Below are 15,349 nucleotides of genomic sequence, written 5' to 3'. Positions count from 1 at the left end.
AAAAATCCACTAACTTCATGAACAAACTACTACATTCTTCTCTTCTCTGTCATAACTACTTTCTGTCAGTTCCAGAACGCCGCTGGACACTCGTTCTGAAGGTCACAACATTTGGCGGTCAAAGTTGAAAGTCAGTGCAGTGTGGTTCGGTTTGTGCAGCTGGGCTGGAGGGTGGAGGCACACCATCCACTGAAAATAATGGCCTCCATGTGAGCAATGCCACACTTGAGTGAAAGCAGGGCCCTCCAATGACCAAGCAGTGACAGAAAGGGATTGTAGTGGTTAAAGGAATCCCAGGACTGGATCCCAGGACTGGAAAGCCACGTGTTCAACAACACCCATGAGAATTGAACTCTCGGGCTGTTCCCTCTTTGTTCTGAATGAGCACAGGCAAAGTAACTGGAATGGCGATGTATAATTCACAGAATTAAGAGACACAACCGCTCCCCCTCTCCCAGGGAGGTGGAGAAACCTTGATAACCTTCATTCACTGCATAAAGATGTTGTCTTTCTTTCAAGACAGACAAAGCTTGATGCGTTTTGACAGGAGTCAAAAGAGGCTTCGGGAGAGCTGTTCTTCTCCCACAAACACGACCGTCCTTTGTGAAACATGAAACCTCTGCACCACAAAAGTTTCGAAAACCTCTGCATATAATGACACTTAATGGGGGTTCAGGGGTTGTTTTATTATTTTTTTCTCAAGGTAAATGCAAAGATATTATCGTTAAATCAGAGGCATATACAGTTTGACATCTGGGATCATCTGGATGCATCATCGCTGATTCAACTCAGCTGGCCATCTCTACTTTCTGTCCTACAATTTTCAAAACCAAAAAAAAAACTTTGGAGTCCCATTAGTAAAGATTCAGTTTCAAAGTCCAGAACTCTCATGGAAATCAGTTGCGACATACACGACTGGGTCCAAGGATTTGCCTCGAGTACGAGGAATGCCAAGACTACAGATGCAGCTTTTTCTTTTTACTCTCACAACAGTGATAGCTTTGATGATGACTTTCACCTGGTCTTGTCAGAGCAGTAATAGTTACCACACTGTGACATGGCTGCAGAGGTCAATGTAAATAGATTGAATTTGACCAGATGTTCCTCAGATTGGCTTTATCAAGAGGTAGGTACAGGGAGAAAGAAATCACCCTGAGGCAGATAATCCCCTGGTTGAGTGATTTTGTCAAAGATCTTGTAAATCTTATTATTATGATGAAAGACATTGTTAACCCTTCTGTTGTGTTACCATTAAATGTGATCAACTATCAATTGTTGCTGTCATAAACACGACCTCTTAGTATCTGACAGCCGTCAGGATTTGATATCCCCCACAGTCGGTAACATAACCAAGTCAATTGTGTTTATAAAGGTCGCTCTTTATCAGTTAGGATATCAGCTTTGTGTGTAATTATGATGGAAGTCAAAGTGGGAAGTCAGGTGACGTAGTTATGAAGTGATAAAGTTCTCTGACCTTAAGCATGTGGTTATCATCCACGAAGACGAAGGTCCCCTATCTTTAAGTAGTAGTCTTTTCAACCCAACCCACGATCTTTAGTTTAAATCATCTTATCCACACTGTCACTGACACCATTATATATACTAATACTACTAATTTTCTAATTGAATCGTATTAACGTACGTTGTTTTTTTATTATCTTGGGATAATTGGTTTTTAACAGTACAATCAATCCCCAAAAGTCAAAGAGCTTTTGGCAAACTGGCTGTTTCAGGGGACACAACTGAGTTGTCTCTGTCTGTGGGAATCACTGGGGAAAACAGGCTGGTTGATAATCTCCACACAGAACAGGTTCTTCTGTCCAACCATTTCTTTCCAATCCTTTCAGTAAAGTGTTCAAGATGACTCTAATCATGCAGTCTGCCATCCGAGCATGACTGAGTCCAACAATTTGAACATATTATATTGATAATTCATACCAAGCTTGTTGAATTATTGTATTTTATACTTTCATTATTTATTTTCTTTTGACGAAAAACACACAAGCCTCATCTGCTACACTGACCCTGAAGCCAAGACTTAATCATATTTTGGAAATTCCTAGTGTGTTTGGTTTATTACCTGTTTATCTTTTATTACTTGTCAAAAATCTGTCCGTCATGTTGCTGTCTGAATAAATTCTGCTAAACTGAATTCTATGCTTCTCTAGCATCACAGCAATCATGTTTGATTATTGTTGAAGATGCGCTCCACATTTTTTTCATTTTTTTTACTATCACAGCTATCCAATAAAGTAGTTTAAACACTATATTTGCGCCAATGTTATGGCCCAAATAAGATATGTTTAAATCACAGTGGGCCTCTGAGCAACATTCTGCCATGGGCCTCCGAGAGGTTAACATGATTAACCTTCTGCTGATAGCTGGAAACACCAGAGCCAACAGTCCATGTGTTCAAACTCTGACTACATTCCTGCTGGCTCTAAAAGGAAGAAGAATGCTGGAATAACCCCAAGTACCATCCTTCTTCTTACCTGTCATAGAAGTCTTCTCTGTAGTAATCGTAGTCAAACTCATAGCCACTGGGGAAAAAGGACAATGGAACATAGTGACTGTGCAAAACAAATGTGACACAATGCTTTTCATAACATGAGCATGAAACCACATTTAAAACAACACATGGGAACAAAAGCTTTTTGGGGTTTCCGTGCAGTTTATAGTTGCATATACAAATGAAAAAAATAAAAATTCATGAAAAAAAGGCAATAATTACAAACTGTGTGGGAGAGACAAAGAAACCACAATACAGTTAATCTCACCCCAAGAGACAGAAAGAGAGAAATAAAAATGACAAAGGCTAAAGAGAACCTGGCAACAGACACTGAATTCTCGAGAATGATGTGCAGTACGTTTAACGTTTACTGACACATTTTACAATTGCTGTTAGCACGCATGAACTTTTAGCACACATGGATACACCAGTGCAAACAGGGACACAGTGAAGTCAGAAGTTCTTCAACCAAACAATAAAACTTTGTAACTATGTGGTAATAAACACTGTCCTATACTGACACCAGCATTATTCATATTTTAAATATTAAAAATGTATCAAATTGAATGAAATGCTTTGTAATGTGTAAGTGATAGCTCATTGTGACCAATCCTGCAGCAATTATCCGCCAACTCTGTAGCTCATAGTTTTGTTTTTATGGCCTGTGACTTCACTGCTTTGGATTGGTTGCACTGCCATCGTCAACCCCATTTCCTGCGGCAGCAGGAAACTGTGTGAACGAGCTCTGATGAAGCAACTGTACGCCACCTGCCCAGCACTAAGAAGCACAGACAAAGTCAGAGACGAGCTCTTGAGGAAAGTGGATCATCAAACTGCTAAAGAGCCAGATGTTTTTCTTTTCTCTCAGGAGATGGTGGAGTACAAAACAGAGCTAAAAGCAGAGTGAAAATTTGAACTTACATTTATCAGGTGGACACAATCGTGTTGCCAAAGGGATGATAATGTTGCTGTCTGTCTGCTGGATGTTTAAATGTGCCACTGCATGCTAACATGTTAGCCATGACAGCTATATAAACCAGTGATATGTGATGGCCTAGATTAATGCAGCTTTAAAATATTGTTTTTGAGACCACTACTTGTGCTTTGAGGCTGCTGTTGTTTCTAATATTTTTTGTCCGCCACCTTTACATATGTGGAACTCATTAGTACACGAGAGCAGGTCACTTGTTTCTTCCTTTTTATATCAAAAAGCTTTTGAGCTATTTGTCAGACCTAAACTGACATCATTTTAAACTTTTAAACAATAACTGAGTCAGGTTAGTTAGTCAGTTTTCATCTTTGTCAGGCATGAACAGCTTCTGGAACAGTATTCAAACAATTACAGGACACAAAGAGTCTCTACTGAATCAGACGTATATATTTTCCTCAGGTTTACCAGCTGTTTAAGGTAGAGAGACTCACCACACCTTTTCAATACAAGGAAAACTGTGAAACTGAAAAAGTTAGACAGCCTTCAACTAACGAGGGCTGAGATGTTAAAAATAGATGCCTGAGCCTTCTTCAGGGTGTTGTTGTTAATAAAACACTGGCCTCAGCCTCCACCTTCTTCAGGGTGTTGTTATCCAGTGTAGGTGGTTTTAAAGCCTTGGCCTTCTTCACTTAAAGTGGTTCAGATGTCAGTCTCACATGAGCACCTGCATTTGTTTTTGTGGTACAAATATTCGTGGGTATAAAATTCTCTTGTAGGCCATCTAACATAGATCCTGGCCTTTAAAGGAACCTGTGAAAGACACACTGATCAATCAAACAATCAGTCCAATGATAATAATAATAATAATAATAATAAAGCGTGTACCTGTATAGAGAAGCTGCTGATCGCTTCAGGCCTTTGGCTCTGCTTGGCTTCGGTTCTCCTGCCATGTTGATATCTGAATAAAACAGACAAGAAAAAAGGGGGAATTTCTTTAATGTTATTGTGAAGAGAACTGCCTACAATCCCACTAAATTAAAGAGATGAGTATCTAAGGGCCTTTAATCTTTAATACAGTCAGATCCCAAAACATTTAGTAAAATATCTGTTGTGACCGAGACAGTAGATCCAGAGAGAAACACATCAGTGGAGAGAGCGTAGCTTAGCTTATTGCAGGGAAACTACAAGGTGGATGGTGTGTTGCCTTATTACCTCCACTAGAGGAAGCTGTTAAGCCATTTTACAACATCTTTTCTGCACAGTCTGCCCACAGTGCATGTTGCCAGTACAGTCAGATGTTCAGTGGGTCAGTCGGCTTTTGGTGGGCTCACATAAGCCTGTCAACTAGCCGTGTATAAATCATCAGAAGGGAAGTAAGAAATCCCATTTCCAGCTATACTGTCTGTGGCTTTCCTCCCTTATTTGGGGTGATGAAAAAAAACACCCTCAAATCCTTTACTCAAGTCAAGAAGGAACACCACATTAAAAGGTAAATGCATTACAGCATGCCTTACTTACACAGCTGTGGTGGTAACTGAACAACTCATGTTGTTGCTGCACCATGGACCAAATCACATCCTCATGTACTAACTATTGTGCTGTTTTCATGTTTTGAACTGCTGTTGTTGTTGAAAGTTGCTTTACAAATACATTTCCTTTGCCTTGCCTTAAAGGGGTTAATTTATGGAACAGTTGTGTAAGTTTTAAATAAACTAATTTAATGGACAAATAAAAATATATGGTTATGCCGTTAGCATAGTAAGGATCGTGTAAAATGTGATGTTGAAAAGGATCTTTCTGCTAAGTTGCATTGTTTCGACTGTACTTGTTGGGAGTAATTCTTATTTTTTGTATAATATTATTATAATACGTACATAATACATTTATATGTATTTAATACAGGTATGAATAGAATAACATATGTAACCAGTAACAAGACAGACGTATAAACCTTGTTTAAAACTGTAAAACTGCCATTATGAATAAAGAAAACTACAAACACAACAGACTACTAGGGTTCATTTGTTTTTTGTTTCCACACAGCACATGTGGGTGGAAGGTTTATAGCTGCTCAGGAAACAACCATGCACCTATGATTCATTCATCCATCCATCCATCCATTCTCTAAACCCCTCATCCTGTTAAGGGTCTCTGGGACCTGGATCCTATCCCAGCATGCACTGGATGAAAGACAGGGTACACCGTGGCAGCTCAACAGTCTATCACAGGGCAATCTAGAAACCCACACAGACACGGCGAGAAAATTCAAACTCCACACAGATAAAGGCCGTCTGCTGGATGGAGGAGGAGTTGTAAACACTGAGCCAGTGAGCCGTCGCCTGGTCACGAATCAGTGGAGGACAAAACGAGCGAATTTGAAAGAGAAAACTCTGCTCTGTTAGATTCTGTGTAAACACTATTTCAGATTTTGAGAGGTGTGTACCTGTGTTCCCCTTCCTACATCTGTAATTACAAAGTTTACTTAAGTAAAAGTAGCAGTAACAGCTGTATAATATACTAAACACTGTTGATGCTTTAACCTGTAAACAATTAAGCCACCTATAAGAATGTACATATGTACTGTAACGTAGAGGGACACACAGTGAAACATTTATCCCAAATAATTGTACTTTAAGCTGGTTATCATCTAATTATGTTGGACTTACAATAATAAATGGTTGTATCATATCGTTCTGTGCCCAAGAAATCACATTCAGTCAGGCATTTAAGTCAAGATATTCACCATTCATATCAAATGGTTGTATATTTAGATTTGGAGGAAAAGGCAAGACTAAAAGTGTGACACATGGAGGGAGTTGGGGTGTTGGAGGGAGCAGCGGCAGCAAACGGCGTTGGCGTGAGCTTTCTGTCAGAGTGATAGTGAGAAAATGATGATGCCACTTAAATCCTCTGCCTGAAGTAATGCAATGCTAATGAAATTTGTTCATTTCTGGGTAATTTGTTGCTACTTTGAGACAAGCAAACATGGAAAGTGCTTACATATCATTCATGATATCTGAAAAAATAAGCGAAAAATCGGTTTGAGGCTGACTGGTATGCTGGATAGTTCAGCTCCTAGATACAGATGTTTCGATGGTTACGGTCACGCTAAACTACGACTGAAGCAGCAGCTTTAACTGATTCATTTCTGTACCCTGAGATCAAATGTATTTCATTTCTTCAGATCATTTCAACCATGAGATATTACCCCAAAAAACAATGTGATGAGGCACTTTACAGTAAATAAGAATATTAAGTGAAAAATGACATCAATTTCAGGGTCAAATGGAATAAAGCAGAATGATGAAACTTCACGTGTTTGAAGATGAAGGGAAGCAAAGGAAGGAGTGAGGATAATAAAAGGATGGATGGACGGATGAGGACGGAAAGTGAGTTTTCAGCAGCCAGAGGCTGAAGATTCAAGCCTGTTAACTTCACCGTGAAGGGGAATGTGTGTGTGTGTGTGTGTGTGTGTGTGTGTGTGTGTGTGTGTGTGTGTGTGTGTGTGTGTGTGTGTGAGTTTGTGTTTGAGGCAGTGATCCAGAACTCTGACTGCAGCCAGGTGTGGAAATGGCAGAGGTCCAGTTGTTTGCAAGTGGACACACACACACACACACACACACACACAACACACACACACTGTTATTGACCCTCCCCTTTATGACCTAGGGAAAACACCAGCGCAAACACACACACATACACACACACACACACACACACAGTCCACCTGCTGCTCCATATGCCTCAGTGACTTTGTCTCCTGCAGGGTCTTGTTATTCAAAGGGGAAGTCCCTGAACGCAGCACACACACACACACAAACATACTTTATCGACTCTATACCGCTGATGGACAGTTGGTGGCGGTAATGAGGCAACATGTGTAACAAAGGCCTTTGAAATAACCCCAAAACTTCCACTTTGCAAATGTTTTATGAGGAAGGAAAAGCAGTCAACATGTTTGTTTAAACACACACAAACACTGAATGTAAACATTACGTTTGTAACAGGACACCTATGATCGTCACTGGTTACCTGGTTGTTTTAGGACTGATTTTGCGATGGCGTTGATGACGTTTAAGGCACTTCATGTCCTGGCTCAAGGTCATACTCTAAATTGCTCTCACTGTACCAATCTGAGTTAGTCCGCTGTCCTCTCACAGGAAGCTTGTTCCAGAGGTCAAATTTAAAGGAGGCATGTATGACAGTCTGCTGATATTCTTTGCTGTATTTCAGCATTTTGTTTTTATCATCCCCCCCGAACACAAACACAAGTTATACGTTATATTAACGTACATCACCCCTGTCCCCCCTGCGTTACATTAACGCACCCTCCCCCTACTGGACACTTTATTTTGGACACTGCACTGTTTGTTATTTATCTTATCTTATTTTTATTTTTATTTTTATTCTTATTTTACCTTTTGTATTCTACATATTTGTTGTCAAAACAATAGCACCATCGGACCACGACAAATTCCTTGTAATGTATGTTACTTGGCAATAAACCGTTTCTGATTCTGATTCTGATTTTGAGTCTGAATCACGTCTTGCTCGCCAACCAAGGCAGTGACTACGTGTTAAAAGGGTTAAAAGTGTCTCTTAATATAAACTCCGAAGCCTCCCTGTAAAGCAGGGATGAAGAGCTTATAAGAGAGGGAGAGTGCTGGAGAGACATGTAAAGAGAGAAAAGAGTCAGGTAACTAAGTGGTTCAGAGAAGGAAGACAGATTTTATATGATCCCCATAGCAACACACACACACACACACACACACACACACACACACACACAAAAGCTGCAATGGAGCAGAGAGCATCACTTAGTGGCCCCTTAGCTGTCACAGCTTTATACTAGATTACACACACACACACACACACACTGATGCAGCCTCCTGGGAAATGTACCCTGTATTACTTTTTGTGTGTGTGTGTGTGTGTGTGTGTGTGTGTGTATGTATGGCGAGTGTTGTTTGTTAGATAGCAATTAACCCTTCAACCCAGAACACAAACTAAGATACACACACTTTCACACACACACTTTAAGTGATATTCATTCATATATTTTCTCTTTCTCACACACACACACACACACACACACACACACACACTGCACTGAGAGAGGCTATTAAAGAAATGTGCTCGCAGCTCTGCAGCGACTGAACATAAACCAGTTGAGTTCTTCTCAGCAGCTCGCTGACAGCTTGTCTCATGCTGCTCAGGCAGACAGAGGAAAACACTCCAGCAGCTTAAAGGGAAACTCCGCCCAACTCTGATTTCCTCTCTGATATTTTATTTGCACAGTAACACGGAGGAAAGGTGGCAGAGTGACGGCATGTGTAAACACTCAAGAAGAAAATTGATGTAATGGTGCTCGGGGCTCGTCAAAGGGTTTGTACAGTCACAGCAAGTTCACTGAACTTAAGTCTGGTTTTACTCAACAACCAGCCATCAAGCAGAGCAATGTCTTTTTGCCATAGGTCCTACAGAATATGCTTATCTGAGGACAAATCTGTACTTGATTCATCCAAAACTTACATTCAGTACCGATGCAGGGAGTACTATGACATCTGTTCGGCTTTGATATCAGAGGCCTATTTATTGGTGGTTTAAAATGATGCCCAAACGTCTTTGGATTTTGAATACGAACAAAAGATGCAATTCGAAGACGTCACCTGGGTCCTGGGAACTTGTGATTCTGAAGACTTAATCAATTCATTGATTGATTAATTAAAAAAGTAAATAAATAGGCAGTGCAAAGGCTATTTTACCACCAGTCACACAGCACATTCAGAACCTGGACATTTGCCTCATACACCAACATTTAAAAAAAATTTGGAGCCCAGCTGAAAAAAAATTCAAAATTGTTTTAATGACTGTTTGAATGATTCTTGTTGCCTATAGATTTGTTGTTCCTAAACATGACTTCAGAGTTTTTAAAGATGGAACAAGGAAACGTCTGACTTAAACCATGTGAATGCCAAACACAATGTGCACTCCATGTCAATAACACAACCTCATTATTTCCATTTGAAGGTAGGATAACATCATCTTAAATGGTTTGTGGGTAAACCCATTAAACCTGCGGGAAAGCAAAAATCATTTATTCATTTCGTTAACTATCATGAGCCTTTGTCTCTGGAGTGCCTGTAGCTGAGGCCCTGTTTGGGTGGCTGAGAAGACATCATTAAGTTAAGTGTAACCAGATGTTCTCGTACATGCGTCCAGGTGACATCAGTGTATGTTGTTTAAATTTGGGCAGAGAACCAATTGCATTGCACTCCAATATATTCTTCCTTCGGGGAGACACTTCCTTGTCTTGTACAATATATGTGTTATATACCACAACCACTGCATTTTTCTTTTCCTGCTTTGTAAGTGGAGCTGTGATTCACGCCGTGCCATGTGGACTCACCCAGCGTCTGTCCGGCCAGCACCCTGCCGTTCTCCCCGATCACGGCCCCCCTGGCGTGCCTCTCGCTGGCGTACTGGACGAAGGCGTAGCCCTTGTGCACTGAGCAGCCCAGCACCCGGCCATACTTGGAGAAGATGCTCTCCACGTCCGACTTCTTCACCACTGCTGTGTTCAGGTTGCCGATAAACACCCGGGAGTTGATGGACTTTGGATCTGTCTTGTTGGTCACATTGCTGGTCTGGACCTTCAGCGACATGCTGGAGAGACGGGCGAAGGAAGCGACCGACAAATGGATGGACTGGGAGGGAGGGACGCAGAGAGATGTGGATCTGAAGAGAATAAAAGAGAAGAGATAACTGGTGTTAGTTACAAAAGACAGATAATGGAGCTGAAACCCACCTCACTGACCGACATAGCTAACATCTACTGCATTTACGCCACAAATAAACTGCAGTCAATATGGACATACAGCTTTCAAGCAATGAAAGTTTATTTTTCATAAAGTGTATTTTTACATTAAATACAGTAAACGCTGCTACTATCCGGGAACAGGTTTTCTTTCTTGAACTACGTGAAAATCAGTATTGAAGGGACAGAGTGTCAAAGCCAATATACAACACACCTAACAACTGAAGTACCATCGTCTCCTCTACCTGTACCTTCACTGAGTGTTTAGAAAGTAGTCATTATACACAACCTGTGCCTCAGTGGAGGGAACAGCTCCAGTCAAATCAAAATATCCCTTTGCATTAAAGCAAGAGGAAAAAGAACAACAACAACAAGCTCTGATCGGGCGAGATGCAGCGGACCAAACCATCGCTGCTTCATCACATGAGACGAGCTCAATCGATCACAGAGCAGGATTTGAAAACCAAATGTAGTTTTTATCCCCATTCTCGCTGTGTGCCAATTCCCTCCACCCACATGATTAATGAACACAAGCTGAGAAAACAAGAGGAGAAGGAAAAGATGGAGGAGAGGAGAGGAGGGGAAGAAAGACGCTGGAGCGCTGGAAGGAAAGGAAAAGGCCTGGAGAGGTGAAACTATCCTGCATTTTACAAGAAAAAAGCACAAACTAGATAAAGGACAATGATTTTGAAATGTGTGTAATTATTCTTTATCTCTTTAACCCGTAAATACAGACCTTTGGACTATATTACACTCTGTCTATGAGGACCTCCCACATAAACACTGGAGATGCCACATCTGTTCTTCCATGTGCGCAGTGGGCACAACCATGTTGCAATGACCACAGGCAAGTCACTGTGATTTGTGATGACTGGACTAATTTGGGTTTGGTAGGTGTCACTCTGTAAGAAGCTACAGTAGCCTATGTGTAAGACAGACCAGTATAACCATGAAATACAACATGACATATATTAATGAATTTCAAAACAAATTTAATAAATGGGAAAAAATATATTTTGTGTGTGTTTTTGATTGTTAATAATATGTTCTGAAAGGTTAACAAGCAATATGATTTTGATATACTGCTTAATCTGTGTTATATAAGTGTCAAGTGGCTTCTCTTGGAAGCCCCTTACAGGGTATCGGCCCCCACGTTGGGAACCACTGGACCACATGACAATCAGAAGGAGTGTGAATACTGACAGAATGTTTTTAAACATCTGATCTCAGATACAGGCCGAGCTAACAGTTACGCTAACAACGCTAGTCCTGACTGCTTCATGCCACAGAATGTGCATCAAATGGGTAGAGCAGTGCTCCAGAACAAAGCAGGCAGAGTGAGGTGATCCCGGGCGAGGAACCCAACACCCAGATGAAGACCTTAGCCTCTCTCAGGCCGACTCTCAGATTTTTCACAGGCTGCTGTAAAGCTCCAGGGGGATTATGTCTCACTTGAAACATGTTTCATCACAGCTTCATTTCTAACTTCCAGAAGAGAGTCATGCTAATGAGTGAGTGACTCATCTAAACTACTGATACTACAGTAGTGGGAGTGAAGTCTAACAGATGAGTCAGCAGAGAGGAGATGGAACAACTTGTGGTTTGTTTTTCTATCAACAATGTCACGAAGCAGAGGGGCTTCAGGAAACAGGAGACAGTAGAGTATTAGAAGTTTCTGGGTGCAAACATCACACGCATTTTTAGTATATATTTTTCTTCTTTTTTTCTCTTAATTTAGAATCGCTAGTTCCCCTCTCTTTGTGGTCCAGGTCTCTGCTGATCCCTTATGTTGTCCTCTGGAGGGTGACGGCAGTGACTCAGAGACTTGGGACTCTCTGGAGTGTAAACGTGCCCCGTTGAGTTTTCTTGCAAACAAACAAAAGTTATGTTCACATTCAGTGTGACTCACCAAAACACATTGTGTATCCTTGAGGTCTAAGTGCTGTGTGCTGAATGCATTTCCTTCCTCATAAAACATTTGGAAATATGATTTTTTTATGTACTCTAAATCCAGCATTGTTTACATACATTTACTTGCTAGCCGTGCCTCACCCGCCCCAACTCCTTTAACCAAGAGGGAGGAACATACACTACATGGAGGGCGACACTTCCTCATAGTTACAACCAACTGCTTTAGTAAAAACTAGTGATTATAACACTGTAAAATTAGCTTTTAAGCAGAACACTGCACCGGCAATATCAAAAGCAGTTTTTCAGAGCAACACTATGTTTCCTTTTTTTGTTTCAAGTCTCAGTATCAATAAGTCACTGGAGAATCGCTCTTCCGAACTATTTCTGTCTCCCTTTTTGCATAAGCAACTCTGAAACTGACATAAAAATGAACTCAAACAAAAGCACTTACATAACTACTGTAAAACACCACAGTGCATCTCCCTGCCGAAGACGTAAAAACAGCAAAACTCTCAGAAACTACAACCAAAGCGTACTCAAGCAAAGGGTATTCAAAATGCATGCAAAACGAAACAAAATTAAAGAAAAATGTGCATGCGTCAGGGTCATCAGATCCACAAAGTAAGCCACACACAGTCGTGTTCAGAGGACATTACGCTGACTTACATGAATTGCCTGGAGACTAAACCCTAAAATTTAATGATTTACATTATGTGTCCCCACAATCTGACTGTGTTAGGGTAACAGATTTATGTCCCCACAACATGAGTTATACATTTCCACACACACAAACACACACACCCAATTCTAACCTGAACCTTAAAACCACGTTTGAACCCTCAAACAGCCTTTTGAAGGTCTGTGTGAAAGTGAGGGCCGATGTCACTCCTGAGGTCTAAAACTCAAATTGGTTCTCACAGAGATAGCTGTACAAGTACACACACACACACACACACGCACACACACACACACACTGTCCATAGGCTTGTGTTTTTAGAAACAAACTTTCCTGCTCTTCTGTTTTTCTGGCCTTCCATGGCTCTCTTATTCTCTCTCTTTCTTTGCACTACATGGCAAAAGGTACCTTGGAGCCTGGCTGCAGGGATTTGCTCCCATTCAGCCACAAAAGCATTAGTGAGGTCCAACACTGATGTTGGGAGACTGTCACAGTCGACGTTCCATTTCATCCCAAAGGTGTTGGATGGGTTGAGGTCTGTGCATTCCAAGTTTTTTCACATCAAACTGTGAAAACCATTTATTAATGGACCTGGCTTTGTGCACGGGGGGGCTTTGTCATGTTGAAACAGGAAAGGGCTCAACAAAAACTCAACAAAAACTGCTGCCACAAATTTGGAAGCACGCTGTTATCTAAAATATCATTTCAGGACGTAGAATTAGCCTTGAACCACAGTAAGAGGCCCAAACCATGAAAGACAGACAAAAGTGTGTGGACAAGTTTTCTACTCTACTTTTGGCCATATCGTGTTTATGTCTTTCTTACTGCATTTCTGTTTGTGCCTGGCTCCTCTTCTCTCTCTCTCTCCCTCATTAGAAATATCCAGCAGTGAGTTTGAGCTCCAGGAGGGAAGAAATGTTTATGATTCAGTACTGCTGACTGACTGTGTGTGTGTGTGTGTGTGTGTGTGTGTGTGTGTGTGTGTGTGTGTGTGTGTTACAGGAAAGAAGAGATTTTTGCTGTCAGACCTGCATCTCAAGAAAAGTTAAAGGGTTAAAAAGTCAACTTAAAGCAACTTCCTTTGTGTGTGTGACTCATCAAAGCATCACAGCACACAGTTTCCTACATCAGGACTTTATCTCAGACCAGAAACTACTGAACTCTACTGAACTACTAAAGACTAGTACGCGTCCTAGAGAATAGAGAAACCACTAACAAGTGCCATGACTGAAAACGATACACCAGAGACAATCCTAGAGAAGGAAAACGACTCTGAGGCCACCATGAACCAACCTCAAACATCTCCAGAGTCTGCTGATCCTTCTGCCTCTGGTTGTGAGTCTACAACCCAGGCAGAGAGTGAGAAGCAGCTCCGCTTGTTTGTCGCCCTGCTGACGGTGAGAGTGTTGACCAAGTGTCACGCTGTCCAGAACCGCAGCCAGGAGGAGTGGGCCGCCCACATCAAACTCCTGGTCGACAAGACGATGGAGGGTCTCACTGTCACTGAGAGCTTCTGCCCAGACGTGAAGAGCACCAAGAAAGTCTGCAAGGCGGTGTTGAAAGACCTGCAGAAGAAGTTCTGCAGTAGGCGCCTGCTGGAGACGGTAATAGTATTACAGGACCCAGATATGGACGCAGTCATCGTCAAGTCTTTGCAGGCTCACATCAAGGACCAATCTGCTCGGCTCACAAAGAAAGCCGCCCCCCGCAGGTTCTGGACAGATATGCTCAAGTCCGAGGGTTTAAGCACAGGTTTTCTGGGCACCTTATTTCTAATGTTCCTCATCTTATAAAGCAGCTCACCAGCAGCTGCAGGCTAATAATATTTCTGTACTTTTAAGTATGATTTTGAATGCAGGATTTGTAACAAAGTATTTTTACACAGCAGCTGCAGGTGGAGGAGTTTTGCAGCGTGTACTGGTACTTTTACTTAAGTAAAGGATCTACTAAAGGAGTACTTCTTCCACCTACTGGTTATGGGTGGAGATGCTGGTGTGTGTGTGTGTGTGTGTGTGTGTGTGTTTCTGTGTATGTGTGCAGAGGTGAGTGAGCGAGAGAGAGAGTGAGTAAAGGTTTGTGTTGTTTGTTTCTGTGTGTGTGCGTGCAGTAAACGGGTATTTAAGAGAAGGAAAAGGCTTGCATGGAGAAACGCACGGACACACACACACACACACACACACACACAGGAAGTTGCAGTCTGGCATATTCGAGTTTCTACACGAGGAGTCGCTTATACATCGTTGCTGCTGTAGGCTGCTCTCTCTCTTTCACACACACACACACACACACACACACACACACACACACACACACATACACACACACTCTCAAAGACGCACCAATTAATGAATTAATAATCAGATTTCTGCTACAATTTCCAGCTGCACCTTTGACTGATCACAAAATGATAATAACATCTAACAGTTTAAAACTATTCAATGGTGGATCTTCGTTGAAGAAATCTCTAAATTCTGCTTCATGTTTATGTTTATGAGCAGGTTTCTA

General features: G+C 41.5%; 1 protein-coding gene across 1 annotated transcript in view; it reads right to left on the bottom strand.

Moving 5' to 3' along the window:
* Positions 1-15,349, bottom strand: part of raly (RALY heterogeneous nuclear ribonucleoprotein) — a 90,723-nt gene that overhangs the window by 21,699 nt on the left and 53,675 nt on the right. The window contains 3 exon segments of the mRNA XM_070902805.1: positions 2,493-2,540; positions 4,326-4,398; positions 9,850-10,178. Of these exon segments, the coding sequence (XP_070758906.1) occupies positions 2,493-2,540; positions 4,326-4,398; positions 9,850-10,178 (450 nt within the window).

The sequence above is a fragment of the Enoplosus armatus genome, chromosome 3 (genome assembly GCF_043641665.1).
Source record: "Enoplosus armatus isolate fEnoArm2 chromosome 3, fEnoArm2.hap1, whole genome shotgun sequence".
In the NCBI taxonomy this organism is placed as follows: Eukaryota; Metazoa; Chordata; class Actinopteri; order Centrarchiformes; family Enoplosidae; genus Enoplosus; species Enoplosus armatus.
The sequence above is the reverse complement of the archived record's forward strand: the minus strand, read 5'-3'. Positions and strand labels throughout refer to the sequence as shown.